This window comes from Castor canadensis, chromosome 8 (genome assembly GCF_047511655.1).
Source record: "Castor canadensis chromosome 8, mCasCan1.hap1v2, whole genome shotgun sequence".
In the NCBI taxonomy this organism is placed as follows: Eukaryota; Metazoa; Chordata; class Mammalia; order Rodentia; family Castoridae; genus Castor; species Castor canadensis.
The window spans coordinates 111,467,066-111,486,119 of NC_133393.1; the positions used below are offsets into that span (position 1 = coordinate 111,467,066).

Below are 19,054 nucleotides of genomic sequence, written 5' to 3' on the forward strand. Positions count from 1 at the left end.
CAAAGGTTCATTTTCTTGTGCAAGCCATTCAGTCAAGGAGTAGCTCATCTTCCTGCCACTCAGACACACACACATACACACACACAAAGTCATATGGAAAGGTAAAACTAACCATAGAGGACTCACAAGTAGCCAGAATTCCCCCTAGACCTACAATGTAGACCTAGAATACAGGCTTTATAGTTATATGATATCTACACATAGGACAAAAAGCAGAAGGGATACCTAAGAATTGGGCCAATTGTTACCCTTTTCAGTAAGTTGTTGTTTCCTCTCCCTCTGCTTCACTATGTCTGTTCTTATTGAGTCCTTTTGGAAAAAAAAAAAAGTACAGTTAAAGGAATCTGAGGATGCTGCATAAAATGGTGAATATTTTAACACTGATAAGAAAGAAAATATGCAGTCATCTTGTGTCTCTAATGTTTTATATTCATTTCTTACCCATATGAAGTTATATGCTTATATTCCACATATTCAGTAAGGAGTATTTGCAAAAGAAATCAGTAGCCATGTGAGTTCTTTCTGTTTTAACCGCACTCTGTGGCACTATAAACCCTTTAATTGTTTTGTCTCCCACTGAACTATCTTAAACAAAAACAGAGTTTTCTAATTAACTCACTGGAGACTCACAAGGATATAATGAGATAACTTTATATCTTTGCTTTGTCACTTGAAAGTAATCAAAAGTTCTTTATATAGGGAAAGATCAAGTCTTAATTGACTTTCTTAAGTTTTTATTTTGAATTTTTATTGGTAGCAATAGTTGAAAAATTAAATCACTGGGAGGTAGCTTAGGGGTAGCTTTAAATTTTTCCCATATTAAATCTCACTTACATTGCTATTTTCGGAAGGCAGTTATATAAAGCAACCGAGAAAGTATGCAACTATTCTGTGAAGGAAAGCTATCTAAATACCTCTTGTCTTTTGCTCCAATTTTCAAGATATTTTAGAAAAACCACATTTTATGAGTGTCATCATTAAGTTAGAAAAAACAGAATAATTGAATACATACTTTGTACCAATAATATAGTACCTAAAAGTTTAGACATTAGTTAAATCCATTATCTACATCATATCATCATTTAAATTTATCATAAAATTAATGAGTGACTTGGAAAATATTTTTGAGCCTAAAATTAGATAGTGAATTGAAACTTCTTGGAAACATGTAAAGTAACATAGAAAGCTAAACTTTTAATATTCAGTTAAATTATGCAAAATACAAAATTCAAGTTGCACTTCTCACTAACTGCTAAAAACAACTTTATTCATAAGGAACCAACATATTTAAGATTCTTATAAAGTTTTAGTTGAATCCAAGTTTAATATAGTGAAATTAATTAAGTAGATCTACTAGAATACAAATGATAATTTTGTTCCTTAGAGAACAGAATCTCAGGCATGGTGAGAAAAGTATAAATTTTATAATCTCCAACCATTTTTCATGTTTTATGGGCATGTATTATATTGGCATGTATTTGTGTACATGAAAGTATAATTTAGTCCTTAAACACCTTTTCAATCAAATAATATTTTCATTATACAGACGGAACACCAGAGTCAAGGAATTTAAATGGGCTTGCTCGACAAGACTCAAAACTTATGCTTTATCTCTAAGCCCAATACCGCCTCAAGTTCAGGTGAAAATATGCTACTAGAAGTAGTTAGCAAAGCATGGATAATACTTATAAATATATATATAGTGTTGGCTCGACAATATCAACATTAAATGAGAATTTGTTAGACATTCACATTCTCTGACCTCTACACAGACCTGTTGACCAGAAACTTTAGGAATGGGGCCCAGCAATCTATTTTAACAATCCTGACAAACCCTAAAGCAGATCCTGACAAACCCAAAAGTTTGAGAACCACTGTTGTAGAGTTTCTTTCTTCTCTGACTCAATTAAAATGTCACATTCAGTACAATCCCACAATGTCATTAGTTTTGATAATGGTTTTATGAAGGTATCTAAGTAGACCCAGCATTTATTGACCACTGTCCGCATAGCAGGTATTATGCCAGGTATTTTCACTCCTTGAACCATGACAGTAAGCCTTGAGAGGTGGGTCTTACTGCTGGGCACTGAGGCATGGAGAGATCAGGTGATTTCCCTGAGGCCATCCAGCTAGAGGTAGGGCAGAGGTGGTTGGATTTGAGAATTTATGCACTTAACCATACCATGCAGTAGAGTACCTAAATTTGCGCATCCAGCAAGTACTCCTCAAGAGAATGCTGCCTAGTGCAGTGGGAAATACACAAACCTTTAGAGCTAGACATACCTGGAATTGAATCTCCCCCAGTTGCTTAAATGAAAATAAACTTCATTGGTGGAGGTGAGAGAGCAGGCACATTGTTTCTGAAGTCCAAGTCTAAGTTTGTAACCTAACAAGTTGAGCTGTTTTTTTGTTTTGTTTTGTTTTGTTTTAATTTCTGCTTTCCTGAAATAGTCTTCTGCCTCAGGCTTGCATGGACCATGAAATACTAAATAAAAATACATGCTGCAAGATTATTGTGCCATAAACATTTATGAAAAAGGTAGCAAAATATAAAGAAACTAATGGGAATATTTTTCCATGCTATTTCCTCACTAGCAATGATATATTTTTATTTCATTGTTGCCAGGTGTTTCCATTTTATACTCCACATTCTGAAAAAAGCTGTTCAACCTAGGAGCACAAAGGAAGAAATACTTCACAAAAAGAATTCAGTTTATATCAAAACACAGCCATGTACAAGAAAGGAGAAAATCTTTAGTAGCATTGTACCTATACAAACACTATAGTGATCTTTTAAAAATGTTAGATAAATCACATTATTTCCCTACTAAAACCCTTCATCAGGGGTTTCTGGTCACACTTAAAATAGAACCTTATCATAATCTGCAAGCCCAATAAGAGAAGTCTCAGGTTCTCTCTCCCAATCCGTTGCCCCCCACTCATTCTTCCTCAGTCAAGCTGGATCCTCTGCTGCTCCTTTAATAAGACAAGCAAGCCATGACCTCAGGCCCTTTGCGCTTTTTCTTTCCTTCCTCAGTAACTCTTCTCAGATGGTCACAAGATTTTCTCCTGACTCCATTTTGGCCTCTATTCAAACAAATAGCACCTCTCCAGACTTTCCCTGAACCACCTTTAAAATGAAAATCTCACCTCATTACCATCTACCCCAAAGCTCCGTTTTGCTTCTTATTCCTAGGACTTTTGCTTGTCATCTGCTATATCTTCATTATTTTTAACTATCTGACCTTATTTTTAAGCATGGAAACTTAAGCTTCCCAAGAGCCATGACTTTGCCTGTTGCTCTGCTCTTTTGCTGATACGAGGAACAGTGCCTGGCACTGTTATGTTGTGGTCAGTTACTGGTAATTGTTAATTTTCTTTAACATCTTTCTTCATTTGTTTTAACATACAGTATGCTGCAGAATAATCAGCTAAGACAGGTGCCCACCGACGCTCTACAGAACTTGAGAAGCCTACAGTCCCTGTAAGTATAGTAGTGATCACACAACATGATCAAGATCTATTAGGGAAGGAACACTGAAATGTCCAGGTAGCCATCTTACTTAGTCTGTTAGTGATGGTCATACCTAGTGTGAGTGAGAGTCCATTCGAGAGACAATACTTGATGTTCTCATTAAATACTGTGCATGAGGGGGCCCAGTGCTAGAGTTTGGGGTTTCAGGAAGGGATTTAATTACAACACCTGCAGTCAAAGGCCTCATGTAGGCCGGGCACCAGTGGTTCACACTGGAATCCTAGCTACTCAGGAGGCTGAGATCAGGAGAATCGCAGTTTGAAGCCAGCTCCCGCACATAGTTCACAAGATCCAATCTCAAAAAAAACCATCACAACAAAAGGGCTGGTGGAGTGGCTCAAGGTATAGGACTTGAGTTCAAGCCCCACTACAGAAAAAAAAAAAAAAAAGGCCTCACGTATGTGTTGATGTCTTTTTTTTTTTTTTCATTTTTCTTTTATTATTCATATGTGCATACAAGGCTTGGTTCATTTCTCCCCCCTGCCCCCACCCCCTCCCTTACCACCCACTCCACCCCCTCCCGCTCCCCCCCTCAATACCCCGCAGAAACTATTTTGCCCTTATCTCTAATTTTGTTGTAGAGAGAGTATAAGCAATAATAGGAAGGAACAAGGGGTTTTGCTGGTTGAGATAAGGATAGCTATACAGGGCATTGACTCACATTGATTTCCTGTGCATGGGTGTTACCTTCTAGGTTAATTGTTTTTGATCTAACCTTTTCTCTAGTTCCTGGTCCCCTTTTCCTATTGGCCTCAGTTGCTTTAAGGTATCTGCTTTAGTTTCTCTGCATTAAGGGCAACAACAAAATGTCTACTTCCAGGATCTTGTCCTACATTTCCTTAATATTTTTGTTTGTGAATTCAAATCATAGGCAACATTTTCTTTTACCTAGAAAATTGGATGGCACAACCTAGATATCTTGGTGTATTCGATTTGTTCAGACTTTAAATTGTCTAAGAAACTTTGAATCAAATTTTGCTGAGTCAAATAAGCACAGAATTAAATTAAATTAAATTAATTACATTTTTATTTATTTATTTTTGCAGTAAAACTCAAGGCTTTACATTTGTTAGGTAGGCACTCTATCACTAGAGCCACTCCACCAGTCCATTTGTTCTGTTGGGTATTTTTGAGATAGCATCTCATTCTTTTTTTGCCCAGGCTAGCCTCAAACCTCAACCCTTCTGATCTCTGCCTCCTGAGTAGCTGGTATTTCAGGTGTGAGCCACCAGTACCTGGCAAGATTGAATTTTTTAAGCTCTGCATATACAACAGGGAACTAAGACCTATCTGTATATACTAAAAAAAAAAAAAAATGCTACTACTGAACAGGTGTGCAAAGCACTTCCCATCATTACACAGACATACCTGGTCACAATATCCACGTACCTTAGATTCACACACACACCACCATCACTACCACCATGGCACCCAAACATGCAAAAACACATAAATACACCCTACAGTGCTGTTGGTGTCCCTACTCTGAATCTATAGGAGTTTCCCTTTTATCCCCCACATACTGAGTTTAAAGCACTGAACAAATAAAAATAAATTATTCCTCACAAAAAGAACATTCTTACCAGCTAGAAGTTTTGAAACTCGGGTTGTAAGCAATTGTTTTCAATGATTACTTGGCAAGTCTGTGCACAATTATTTTGTCAGTAACTCTTCCTCTCATCAGAATGCACAAGCCTTTACAATATATTGCATGATTTCTGAAAACATCTGTGTACATGTATACTCTAATTTTATTTATACCGGAAGTCCTCATCTGTCAAGCAAATACTGCTTTCTGTTCTTGAATGACGAGGAAATTAAATGGATATTGCAGACAGTAGCTGAAAAATCTTTGTAAGATATCCATTGGTTGATAATTACATGTAGTTTGCTTATCCCTTTTACTTACTGAGGTGATATCACCTGAGTAACATGAGATTTGGAGATGATACTTTTATCCTTTGATCTTTTTTTTTTAATGAAAGAAAATCTGTGCTTGAGATCATTTTGAGCGTTTTAATTATTCCAGCCAAACAAAGTGACTTCCTAGGTTTTCAGCAGCCTATAGATAAATAAGTCCACAAGGGCCTCTTTGTGGCATGGGATGGGCCTGTCCCATTTCCAGGAGCTCCTTAATGACATGACACTATTGCTCCTCTTTTGTCGCACAAGCCTTTACCTGAAGGAAAGAAGCAGCAGCTGAGAAACAAAACAGCCTCCAATTGGGTTCTCTATAAGGGCAAGGGGATCTGGTGGCTAAATTGAAATTGAGATAATGACAGTGCCCAATAGGAACTTTAAACAGCTGCGAGGCAAGCAGTAGATAGAAGGATAAGAGTTTGTAACCAAAATCCCCTATCGGCTGAAAGAAGATCACAAAACTTTCACAAAGAAGTGAACTCTTTGAAAAAGAGAAACCATGAATCTTTTGTTCACTTAAACTGGGTGGTGCCTGACTGATAAAGGTGTTCAGATTTAGTTTCTTACTGTCTAGATATTTACTGTTCATCAGGTGTCTCTTGGTTTCTGGTTTACAAAAAGAGTTATGTTTTGTAACCTTATAAATATATTAAGACATGTTCCCTCTGAAAAGGTCAAGCGTTAATTTTCTAGGATGACACTTACCACATTCATCATGAAGCATCCGGGCAGATTGTCATCCCCGCCAGTTCACACTGCATTGTCTCAGCTAGGTTATGTAACGTTTGTCAGGAGCCCCTTTGCCCAGAGCACAACCAGTGGGAGGTGTGCCAACTTTTCTCACTGACATTTTTTTGTGCTGCTTTGATAAAAATAATTTAAGATTTGTCAAAAAGCATTGCAAACATAGGCTGCACCACCATCTCTGTAGTCTATATTGTAGAAACTGAAGGTGTTCCCTCCCCTGGGCACACACCAAACCAGTTTGGAGCTTTGGAAGATAGCAAGCCCTTTAAAGTTTTACCTTATTCTGGGCTTAGAGCATTTAATTGTATTTCTGATTCCTTTAAGTAGTTCCAAAATAAAAACATTAGCTTTGACTTTAATGATCATTGAAGACATATATTCCTTATCCAGTCTATTTGTGTTCCAGGCCACTAGCCCAGAACACAAAATATTTAGCGTTTTGCTGCTCCCCTATCAGTAAGACTAATGACAGGGGTGAGACTCAGTATCCCCCATGCTGCCAATACCTGTGAAGTCTCCCTTTAGTCACCTTTGGAGGTCAGTCACCCTTCAGTCTCTCTTGGTGGATGAGAGTCAATTCTTAGGTTGTCACTTAGCCCTTTTATACACAGTTCCTCTTTTTTCCACTCTCTTGAATTCCCTATTTTCTCACGCTTTATTATTTTCTTTGTATTATACATTTATTTTCTGAGATACATTCCCCATCAGAGAGGGCCTTTGTGTTCATTGACCCTCTGCATGTCTGGCCATGTAACTTCCCCAGTGAGGCTTCTCAATGTTGGCTGCTAAGAATCATCTGGAGAGTCTTAAAACCTAGGCTGTGCCCTAAACAATTAAAATAAAACTTCTGAGGATATTTTCCAACAGACTTTATTATTTAGTTGAGTGTTTCTTAAAGGTTAGGAAATCAAGGGTCCTGCAACCTTCCCTCAGATGGTCTGCAAACTATTCTACTGAATAGTTGAATGAATTTCAAGCCTGAAATCATAACAAAATCCATATTTTGTATTCCAATATGAGTTGATAATGTACTTAGAATATAAAAGTCAGGCATTGCCTTATTTGTGTTTAATTGAGAACAGCTCACATCTGCCTATGACTTCTACTGACAACCTAGATCAGATAAAGTTAAGAGGCCACATGCTATATTACCCTGCTATTCAAATGTGGTCCATGGACCGGCAACATTAGCACCGCCTAAGCTATGCTGAACCTTGGGCATCAACTCAGTCTTACTTAATAAGATCAAGATCATTTTAACAAAACCCCAGGTGATTTGTACGGAAAATACACTTGAGAAATTACAAATTTTCAGTGTTCTATTGCACTAACCAAGTAGTCTACAAAGCAAAAATGGTGGAACACTACTGAAATTGATCATTTGCATTCTTTGCTTCACCCATGTAGACTTGGCTTCATTGAATGAAGTTTAAGAAACTTGATATATTGCAAATGGTTACATTGCTGTGAGGAAGAGACAAATTGTGCTCAAGTTTCAAGGGATCTAATTTTCCATTTGTTCCACATAAACAAAAAATTTTTCATAATGAAAACATGTAGGTACATTTGTGTTCTTGTAACTTTCTTGTACATTTGTTCTTGTACAAATTGCTCAGCTAAAAAGGAAGGGCACAGGCCAATGTGCCAGAGTCCAGCAGCCCAGAGTCTGCCCCTGTACAATATTTGCATTTGGCTTCTGACATGGCAGTGACTGCCCAGACACCAAATGGATTTTTGTAATGTAATCAAATGTAACCTAATTTCCTTTCTGTTTTTTGGAAGGGAATAGAAATGTAATCAGAATTCACAGTGAGTTGTATTTCACCAAGAAGCTTTTGGCATTGTAGACATTTGAGGACTAGAGTCAGATTACAGTGATTTGATGGAAACTCAAAACTTAACTCTCTCATGTCCTCTCACCTTTGTATTAATAGTTATAAAAATCAATCTATGAAAAATCACTGCCTCATTTGTGATGGTCATTAAAGAATTTCAAGTATCTCACTGTCACACATGAAGTTCAAAATAGCCAAAGAGAATTACATATTCATGTTTATTGAATTAACCAAAGTGTTATTTAATATTTATTGGTTTTCATCCCAAATAAGCACTATGAAACTAATTATAGAATATGCACAATCACAAAGATAATGAGTTAGTAAATGTAAAATGAAAAGAAAATTAAACATATGTTTACTATTGTCTCTGTGCTCCAGCTAGCTAATACTCATCTACGGGAGATAAAACAGTAGTTAAAACCCCAGTTGAATGTATAATTCATCCCTGAAGCATGACCTGTCCATACATCTTGTGATATCATCTTCAGAGTTACGTAAATCACCTGTGGACCCTGTGAAATGTCAATAATTTCAACCAGATTCTTCAAAGTAGATTTTTGCTTATAGTCATCAAAAAAAGAGAGCAAGCACGATAAATAGGTGAGGAGGAAGAGGTGGGACACAGTACTGAGCAGAAGTAAGGCAAGCCTAGGACCAGCAGCAGTACTCTCCTATTGATATCCAGACCCAGGATATAGAATGGGAAGAAAGTAACAAAAGACAAGGAAGTGTAAGCAGACAAAAAAAAAAGAAGATGAGATAATCACGAGGATAAGATTAAAGGATCAAAGGAGCTAAAAAAAAAATGGCTTAAGTATTGGTAACATTATTCCTTGTACTAAAACAGTCTCCAGAAAGAGAAGTCACAAGCCTATACAATAAAAACATGCCGTGGTATTAGTTTGTTTGTTTTTTCAAAAATGTCAGCATATTAGGTACAGCACGTTTGGGATAGAGGTGGACTTAGAAGTTCTAGAAGTCAAGGAAATTGTCAGTGTACTATTAAGGGTTCATTTCATGGAACTATATGCAAATAAGCACCCAGTGAATTCTTAGAGGAAGAAAAGTTTCACCCTACTCCCCTCAATTTAAACTTGAAAGGGACCCATCTGCTTGGGAGGTAGAGACAAGAGGATCCTGGTTCAAGATCAGTCTGGGCAAAAAGTCAGCAAGACTCAAAAATAAGTCAGGTGTGGTAGTACACATTTATAATCCCAGTTCCTACAGAGGCAAAGGTAGGAAGATTGCAGTCCAAGAGTGGCCTGGGCAAAAACACAAGACCCTAACTGAGAAGCATTAAAAACAAAAAGGGCTGGAGGTGTGGCTCAACTGGTAGAGGCTCAAACTTGCCTAGTAGAAAACTTGATACCCTGAGTTCAAGCACCAGAACTGCAAAAAAAAAAAAAAGAGGAGGAAGAAAGGGAAGGGGGGGATTGTTTTCAGAGGCAGTCCTTTCTACACAATATTTACAAGAAGAACAACTAAAAATGGAACAGAACATGGTCCTCATATTCATATATGGGGAAAAATGGAATAGTTTATGAATGGGAACATGCATGAAGGAGTCTTCTGTGGTAAATCACATTCATGGCAGTCCTATCAGAAAGAAAACATGAGTATTATGAAATGGGAAATAAATTTTTAAACATCTTGTGATGTAAAATGAAGGTTTAACCTTGGAAAGCAGATTGGACTTGTTGGAGAAGCTAAAGGGATGACCACTATGGATAGACACAGTGTGAGTTGAACAAAGAATTCAGGATAGATGACATCTGAGGTGAAAAGAGACCCAAAAGGAAAGCAGTAAAAAACAGGAATAATAAAGACACAAAACCAGTATTCAGAATTGTCAAACACCCATGATCATGAAAGAGCTAGTATTTGTTAAGCCCTTTCATCTCACCCTCACTTCATCTTCCCAGCATCCTTATGAAGTAGTGCCTGGGATTATCCCTTTCTTAATGATGAGGAAGCAAAAAGCTCAGAAGTTAATTGACCTTCCCAAGGTCAGATGGCTTGTAATGGAGTCAGACTAGAGGCAAGTTTGGGGTAAGAACTCTGGTCTGTTGGACTGCAAAACCTGCCTATTTACCACCTCATCCTTTTGCCTCCCTCAGTGAATGACCTGTGGAGACTGGTGAAAGGAAGGGAAGGCTTGACAGAAACACACAGTACCTCAAAACATGCAATTGTGAAGGTTCACAAAGAAAGGAAAGTTGTAATGCTGCTGGACAGAAATTAAGTTGAAGAAGGGAAGAGAGCAATACTAAAATATGGGTCAGTCAGCCATCATTAGTGTTTCTCTATGCATTTGGTTGTCTGATCCCTTAGTGCTTGTGAGCTAGAAATTGCCTCTACTTTCTTTCCAAATGAGAAAACTACAGGTGAAAAATTAATGGCATTTTGTCCCCTTTGCAAAGGTAAGGGTAGACTAGATAAAGACAAGAGAAAAGAACATTCCAGAGAGAGTTAATTACATATGCAACACCTTGTAGTGTGGAGGCAGGAGGCTGTTATACTGAGAAACAGAGAGCAGATCAGTGGCTGAGCAAGAGGGCCTGAGATGGAGAGAAGGGCCAGAAAGGCCTCGTAAGACATGTGGATACCAGATCCTGTGAAAGCCACTTGGGGCATGTCAAGGATTCCAGTGCTTATTGCAAAGTGGGAAGGTGTTAAGCAGGAGCGGGTATGTTTATGTGTGTGGTTGAAGTAATCTAGGAAAGAAAGGAGAAATTTTGTCAGGTGGAGGGGACAGTAGAGGTGGAAAGAGGGAGACAGATTTGAGAAGTATTTAGCAAATGAAATTTCCAGTGTTTTTTTAAAGAGTTGGATGTGGAAGAGTCAAGCATAACTTCTAGTTTCTGGTTTATACAACCATGTGCTTAATGAAGCCAATCATTGGAATAAGAAATACTGGTAGTAATAGCATACCTCCTGCAATCCCAGCACTCTAGAGGTGGAAGAAGAAAGATTGAGAGTTCCAGGCCAGCCAGGGCAAAACCCTGTATCAAAAAAAAAAACATGTATTTCTCTAACACTTCTAACACCTCATCATAATAATTAATCTGATTACCCTTTTTTAAAATGTGCTCCACAATGGTTGAGACCATGTCTGCCTGGTTTACTGCAAGATCCCAAGCTCTAGGTTCAGAAGCTAGAACAAAAATAGCCCTCGGGCAGTACTTATGAACTGAACTAAAGTCCTAAACTCTAAGGGGTGCTCTAGACAGCCACGCAGGATCAGTTAATCTTCCCCAATTTGACCATAATCTGCATTTGCTCATCTCCCTGGCTCCAGTTCTAATCTGTGTGCCCTGGCTTTTCCCAACATTCTTTTCCCGGATAGAGAGTTGAACCCTGTGGTTCCTACAAGGATACTGAAGTTGATTCATCTACTGGAATTAGTTTTCTTATTGTCTTAGCTGAGGACATCCCCCTTCAAGAGTAAGGGTCTGAAATGTCAATGAGATTTGGACAGGCATGGGGATGCTCCTGAACACAAAGCTCAGAATTACTGTGGGAAAGAGCTAGAAAAGAAACTTGACTGAGGCAGAGAAATAAGGGAAAAGTTTGGCCAGATAAGGTGGTTAAAGAGCCTTGAATGGGAAGTATGAATTTAAAAGGAAAGATAATATGGAAGAACTGCAGATTTCAAACACAGAATGACACAGGGTGCAATGTTAGGGAGATAAATCTGGCAGCAGCCTATGGGATTAATTGAAGAGATAAGAGATCAAAGGCAAAAAGACCAGCTCAGAGGCTGTTGTGGTAATACAGGTGTGAAGAGATAAGAAACTTAACCAGACAGTCCAAATGGAGAGTCTCAGAGATGAAGATAAGTGGAGGGGACTTGATGAATGATTGGCTAGACAGCAATGGAAGATTCAAAAATGACCCCTAGATTCAAACCCTGGTGGTATCTGGGAAACTGATGGTGTCCTTAACAAAAACAAGGCTTTTGTTTTCTATAGAGAAAAACAAAACTGAAAAAGCTACTGCTTATGTGACATTGGCTGTAGATGACCTCCTATTACAAAATTCACAGCAGTGGTGACCTCTAAGAAGCTGAGGCATCTAATATAATCTGCCTTGAAATATATTTTCATTTGGGCTAGGGATGTAGCTCATTGTGGAGCACTCATCCAGCATGGGGGAGGCCCTGATTCACTCATCAGTACTGCAAAAAGTATACATATACCGTAGTCTCCAATTGCAGTCTTCAGTGATAGCAAAGAGATGAAAGTTTGGTTCCTTCAGGTACTTTCCACCTAGCTACTAGTCAAGACAGGTGATGAGTCTCTGAATTTATTGTATTTCAGTGAACCTGTGGAATATCTCTCTCCAAAAAGAATCACTATCTTTTCGGAGTTAGATCTAAAACAATAATTTTCTTCCTGGAGGCTACATTAGGTTTACTAGCAAATTGGATGGAGAAAAGAAAGAAGCAGAAATTTCCCATCTAGGTAATCATGGTCTTTATGAATATGAATTCTTATTTTTAATTATCTTCTTAATATATAGGAAATTTCCCATCCTCATAGGAAATTCATTAGTAGGTAAAATCCCATATTGTGGTCACACCATAAATAATTTAAAAACAATAACCACCACAACAAAAGTAACCCTGATATTATTAAGAATTCATTTAAATCAATATTGATTCAATCTGAGTGCTCAAGCAAATAAAATTCTATCCTGATGGTACTATTATAATGATCTTGTGATCCATTGATTCTAGTTCAATAAATTTCAAAACAGTGAAATTTTATCATAACAAAGAATTTATGCTCTTTGTTGAACTGTGTTATAAAATAGATTTGGAACTAGAAAAAGGAAAAAATAGTTGAGACTGTATTCATTTCTCAAGTTTTATAAATGAACCAACTCACTGTGGTCCTCCAACTCTTCATGACTTTTTCAAAATGGTCTCATAAAGTATAAAACTGTATGTACTATATGAAAGAACTGGTCATTTTGTAAAGCTTATGAAGGAAAAATGCTCATCTAAATATAAAAGAGCAAAGTCAGCCATGAAAATACCATGCTTCATAATTCTGCTTATTATAAAAATCCCCACAAGCTATATAATGCAGCTGCAACATTCTTCACACTTTTCCCTTTTTTTTCTCCCAGTCACCCATGTTAATAATTGACATTATTACAGTCATCTCAGTATGGAATTAGCCAAGATCAATGGCTTATCTTTTGACTAACGCTTTCTTCCTTGTAGTTAATGGCTCATCAAAGACATTCTCAAACAAAGATATAAGTTTATTTGATACATTGGCAAAGTGTCATATACAAGACACATAAAGGACCATTTTCTGGAGTAACAATAGCAAGAGTGATCTCACAGAGTCTCTAATCCCTACAATAATGTCATTTGTAAATCGAAAATTCCTTTCAGGAGTATGAAGCAGATTGGCAAAATGTTTCCATTAAAAGAACAACTTTGAACAGTTAATCCTTTATGCATAAAAATATTAAGGGAAAAACTTTAAAAAGAAGGAAAATGAACTTCTTTTGACATTGCCTGTACATAAAAGATTAAATTTTTGCTGGTTATCTTGTAGCTGTTTGCTACATAGGACACAGAATTGTCCTATGCATTCTTGCAGCTCTGCTTTATTTTTTATTTTGCATAAGACCGAGCAATACTCATCACTGTTCTTGTATGGTCTCCATCTAACTAGTAGTCCAGGCCATAATGCTGAATCACCATAACTCCCTTGCCTTCCTCTCTAGACACACATGGTAAGTCATCAACTCCTATCAAGCCTACTTATTTATTTAACATCCCTCAAATTCGGCCTTTCCTTTCCTATTTCCCCATCTGTTCCAGGAATTCATCTTTCTTGCCCTAATGACTACGATTGCTTCAGTCATTTACTTTCCCACTAGTCCTTCCTACACACTATCAGAAAGAACTTTCTACAACACATCTATTCTGAGGGTGTGTCGTCAGGAGGCAGAATGATATTCCCACTCCAGGGAGATGTTTTTGGAGGGCAGTGGGGTTTGAGACAGCATCTCAGTCTAGGCTGGCTTCAGACTCCCAATCCTTCTATGCATGCAGCATAGCTACCGAACATCCATACTAAAGGAAGTTTGGTGAGTAGAGAATCAGCAGTTCTGCTAGTCCATATGACCCAAAACTAGCAATTTCCTGTAGAGAGATATGAAATTACAATGGTTAAGGAACTATAGACAGAATTAAATAAACCTTTACAAGGTGAGTAGAGTGGCTCAAGTGGTAGAGCGCCTTCCTAGCAAGTATGAGGCCCTGAGTTGAAAGTCCAGTACCAAAAAAAATACCTTCAAAGGGTAAAAAAAATGCAAACGCTACCATGCCCTAAATCTGCAGATAGTAGAACGGATTCTTGTTTTCAAACATTTTAACATGTATTTTAAATGTTGAGCTTCTGCTTTATAGATGTGAAAGCTGACCTTTAGGGACATAAAGTCTCAGAATTAATAAAGTAGCAGAATCTTAATTTTTTCTAATTCTTGTAATTCAGTGTGCATTCTAGTTTACCATATGCCCATTGTACAGGTGTCTGTAGATAACATATGAAGTAAGGTAAAATTTGTTTTATTTATGATTTCACAAAAAACAGTAAGTAATATAAGGGGCATAAAATGAGTGCCACTTCTCATATAGTGATCACTTTTCAGATTGTATTTTGGGGTCATAATTGAACTGAAGGTTAAGCCACTGTTTTTCAAGTGTTTTATTTGATTATACCTAACTGCATGCAAGCTCTGTGTTGTCTCATCACACTTTGATGAATATATAAATGCCAAGTCATTGCTAGAACTTTCTCTAAAAGTGTGCCATATGTAATGATATGTGATAACATGTCATTACTTTTCCTTTGCCTTCTGAATGAAGATATTATATTCTTAATATATCAGAAACAAAACCCTTTACCCTCTATTTCTCTCTCTTTCTATATATATATATATATATATATATATATATATATATATATATACATATATATGTGTATACACATATGTAACAATAATACTAAAAGGTGAAAAATAAGGGTGACTTCTATTAAGTATAATTGCAGCAGGTGCCTGGCAATTAACTATTTCTATTATGACAAATTAAAAACAGCCTATATTTTTCAGAATTTAATTCACTGACAATCTAGCAGTCATTTTAACCAACTTTTTGCCTGAGCAAAATTTGAGTCTACTTCTTTTTTTCTTAACAGTTGAGTGGTCAAAAGACAAAATAAAATTTTTAACCAGAGTCAGATAATAATAAGTTAAAACTGTAAGGTGCTCTTTACTTACAAAGTTCTAGTGTAGTATTTCTTTTGATCATAAAGAAACCATGTAAAGACAGAGAAGTTATCCCCATTCTACAGATATTAAAGTTAAGATCTGTTGACTTGACCATGGTCCCACAGCTATCATAGTGATTTGAGCCTGGGACTTCAGCTCCCAATCTCTGCACTAATTTGCAGGCATTGAGCTGTCCCAAACACATGTTCTTTGTGACATGCACAATGAAGTGCTTAAAAAGTGGAACTATGTAATGCAGTTATTCTGTGACTCCTAACAATAAGAATGCATTGCAGCATATTTTATTCGTATGTCTTTTCTTGTACTGTAGAGTGGTGTTTGTCTTACACTTCCTTTCTTATATATTGCATCTTCTATATAAGCATATGAATAGAGAATGCCCAGCTGCCTGAAAAGACCAGATTGGTACACTATGATGCCTTTGTTTACTCACTGAACAGGCACAACTTGTGCCCTGCCGCCTGCTTTGTCTGCAGTCTTAACCTTGTTCTGTTAGAGCCACCTGTATAAGTGACTGGATAATTAATTCCATACACTGGTTTAGCCTTGGGATATTCTGTTAAGATTAAGTCAGATATTGAAGAAGAGAGTAGAATGGTAGTGGCCAGGGACTGAAGGGTCGCTGAGGAGAATGGGAGATGCTAGTTAAAAGATACAAAGTCTCACTTACAGAACATGAGAGATCTATTGTACATCATGATGACTATAATTAATAACGTGTTGTACACTTAAAAATTGTTAAGAGATTACATACTAAATGTTCTCACCACAAAAGAAATAGTATGGGAGGTAATGGATATGTTAATTAGCTTGATTTAATCATTTTACAATGTACACATATAGCAAAACATCACATGTATGCTGTAAATATATACAATTTTTATTTGTTAATTATACTTTAATAAAACTGGAAAGGAAAGATTAATACAGATAATTCCTTTGAGTATGAATAATATGCCATTCTCTGAATTAGGTTGGAGCCACAGAGATCAGGTTGATATTGATTCTAGAAATGTCACTTATTAAGTTTCTTGTCTTATTAGCATATATTAATTATACAAAGTAATGGGCTTCATTGTGATATTTCATACGTACTTTTTGTTCATTTTCATTCACACATTTTCATATAACACATTTTGACCACATTACCCCTCTTCCTCTCTTGTCTATTGGGAGTTTCACAAATGAAGAAACTGTTTGGAAGAGAGACATTTTAATACCTGCACTCAGAACACCTGAAGTCTGTGCTATGGAATACAAGCTCTGGGTATATCAATATTTAGAGTTAGCACTCTGAATAATTGCTCTGACTTATTCATTTCAGATAGCAGATTTATATGAGATAATAGTATAGAGGCCAGATTTTATCCTTTTTTCTGAGGGGAAAAAGTGATTCATAAAGGATGTCTAAAATGTTTCTCACTTCCTGAGAAGTAGACTTATTAACATAGGGAACTGACACCAGGGCCACTTCACATTGGTAACAACTTAAAATATCAAAGAAGACAAGGCCATGAGTACTCGTTGAAATAGCCTTTTCTAGTCATGTGCCCCAACATTGCATGGAACTGTAAGGTTTGCATTTTCAAGACTTCTAGGAGCCACTTGTACTTTCTATGAAAGCAACTGGCCGTAATCATACAATATGTCAACTAAACCTTAGAGGCTACCGTGTGATAGGAATAGTTAGGCAATAGTTAAGGAGAGCTTACATATGTGCTTTAATTCTAGTCAAACAAAACAATTCCCTTCTCATCCCTGTTGAGATTGTACCCTACTTAAACAAGAGCAGAGCACTCTGTTGCTGGAGGAAAGGAGAAGAGGTGTTGAGTTTTCCTAAGCCTTTTCAGTTAACTGACTGAAACTTGCAATGTTGGAAGATGTGTTTCTGCTACTTACAAAGAGGTTGGTCTACTGGAAATTTAAGTGTGTATGGGCTATAACACCCAACTCCTAAAATTTGTTTCAAGTGACCTTATCTCAATTATTACCAAAACTTGGCTCAGGGCCCACACTTGTTCCCATTCAGTTACTAGAAGTAGGAACCAGAAGATGACCAGAATGACCTATGTGACCAAAAGTGAGGGAGCAGCTTTCCAGAGAGATTAGCTCACTACCACAGAGCCCTCTCTCTATTTCTAAACTGTTTAAATTTGGTTTGCAGGAGATTATTTTGTGATCCTGGTGTGCTTCCTGCATCTGTTTAGTCTTAAATGTTTCCAAAAACATTTTTCAAAATCCTCCCGATTTTCTAATTCTTCCTAATACATGAACTGCTTAATATGTAGTCCATGTATTTTTTTTCTTTTTTAAATCTTTGCTTCAAAATGCAAACAAGTGTGTAAGTCTTAAAAACAGAGTGTCAAAAAAATTGAGAGCTGTTGGAAGCATAGTGGAAGCAAGTGATGGTAGTTGTATTGTTCCTGCTCCTTACAGAAAATATCAGACTGTTGAGTTTTGTCACTTCCATGAGAAAATTTAAGGTATTTTAATTATAGCCCCTGTTTATTTTGTATTCAGGTAAAATAAATGTATTATACTCCCTCTGCTGGCTCAGAAGCTGCTACAGCTCATTAACCAGACCTATTTTTAGATGTATTTCCCCACTTAAAAGACAAAAAAAAGTGGAATGTGGGAAGAGGAAGCAAAAGCTTGGAAACTGCTAATTTTATTATTCCTTTAAAATATCAGGAAAACAAACATCTGCCCAAGGCAAATCTGCCCACAGATAAGCAAGTTTTTAGGCTCTTCAGCACTGTATTAAGAGAAAGGGAGGGGCTGCCTTTCCTTTTCCCGAGGAAAAAATAACAGCCTTTTCAAATTACTTGGTTCTTTTCAAATACTGAAATAATCTTTTCCCAGAGCTTAAGGAACAAACTAGGAGATTACTATGTTTATTTAGTGTGTTCCACACAGTTCGGGGCTGCAGAGGCATTCAATAGGTTATGGTGGAGAACAGGAAAAGGGTGTCTAGCTAGAAGACCCTCACACTGAAATTTTGCACCTAAGGAAGGCATGAAAGTATGTTATTCACAAGCTGAAGGAGAATCACAGCGCCATGGAATTCCACAGTCCAGGGACCTACAAAGCAATGGTTCTATCCATGAGTGAGGAGAGCCCATCAGAACAGGAAACATGCTTCAGATGTCAGGGAGCCTGAGCATCCCAGGCTCTGCTTCATTCTTATTAATGGACATAGGGAGATCTTCCTGCTAGTCTGTTTTCTGCTTGTTTTCTCTCTTTTCTATTCTTGATCACTTTCTTCCACAGGCGTCTGGATGCCAACCACATCAGTTACGTGCCACCCAGCTGTTTCAGTGGCCTACACTCCCTGAGGCACCTATGGCTGGATGACAACGCTTTAACAGAAATCCCTGTCCAGGCTCTCAAAAGTTTATCAGCATTGCAAGCTATGACCTTGGCCCTGAACAAAATACACCACATACCAGACTATGCCTTTGGAAACCTGTCCAGCTTGGTAGTTCTGTAAGTTTTATTGATTTTGTTCTCTCTTTTAACAGTTTCTAAATTCACTCTGAGACCTTGGCCTTAAAATGCTTACTCTTTAAAGCTTGAATGGAGACACTTTAAGAGAAGAAAAACCCCTGAGTCCCTCCCCCAAAATGACTTACAAATGTTCCAATTGTGTAAATGACTTAAACAACATTTATCAAGTACCTGATAAGTGCCAAGCACT

The 19,054-nt window shown here is 37.3% G+C and overlaps 1 protein-coding gene across 5 annotated transcripts in view; it reads left to right on the plus strand.

Moving 5' to 3' along the window:
• Lgr5 (leucine rich repeat containing G protein-coupled receptor 5) overlaps positions 1–19,054 on the plus strand; it is a 130,284-nt gene that overhangs the window by 84,353 nt on the left and 26,877 nt on the right. For all 5 annotated transcript variants that reach the window (XM_020178981.2, XM_074083921.1, XM_020178982.2 and 2 more), the window contains 2 exons: positions 3,413–3,484; positions 18,628–18,843. In XM_020178981.2, coding sequence (XP_020034570.1) covers positions 3,413–3,484; positions 18,628–18,843 — 288 coding nt within the window. The remainder of the gene's footprint in view (positions 1–3,412; positions 3,485–18,627; positions 18,844–19,054) is intronic.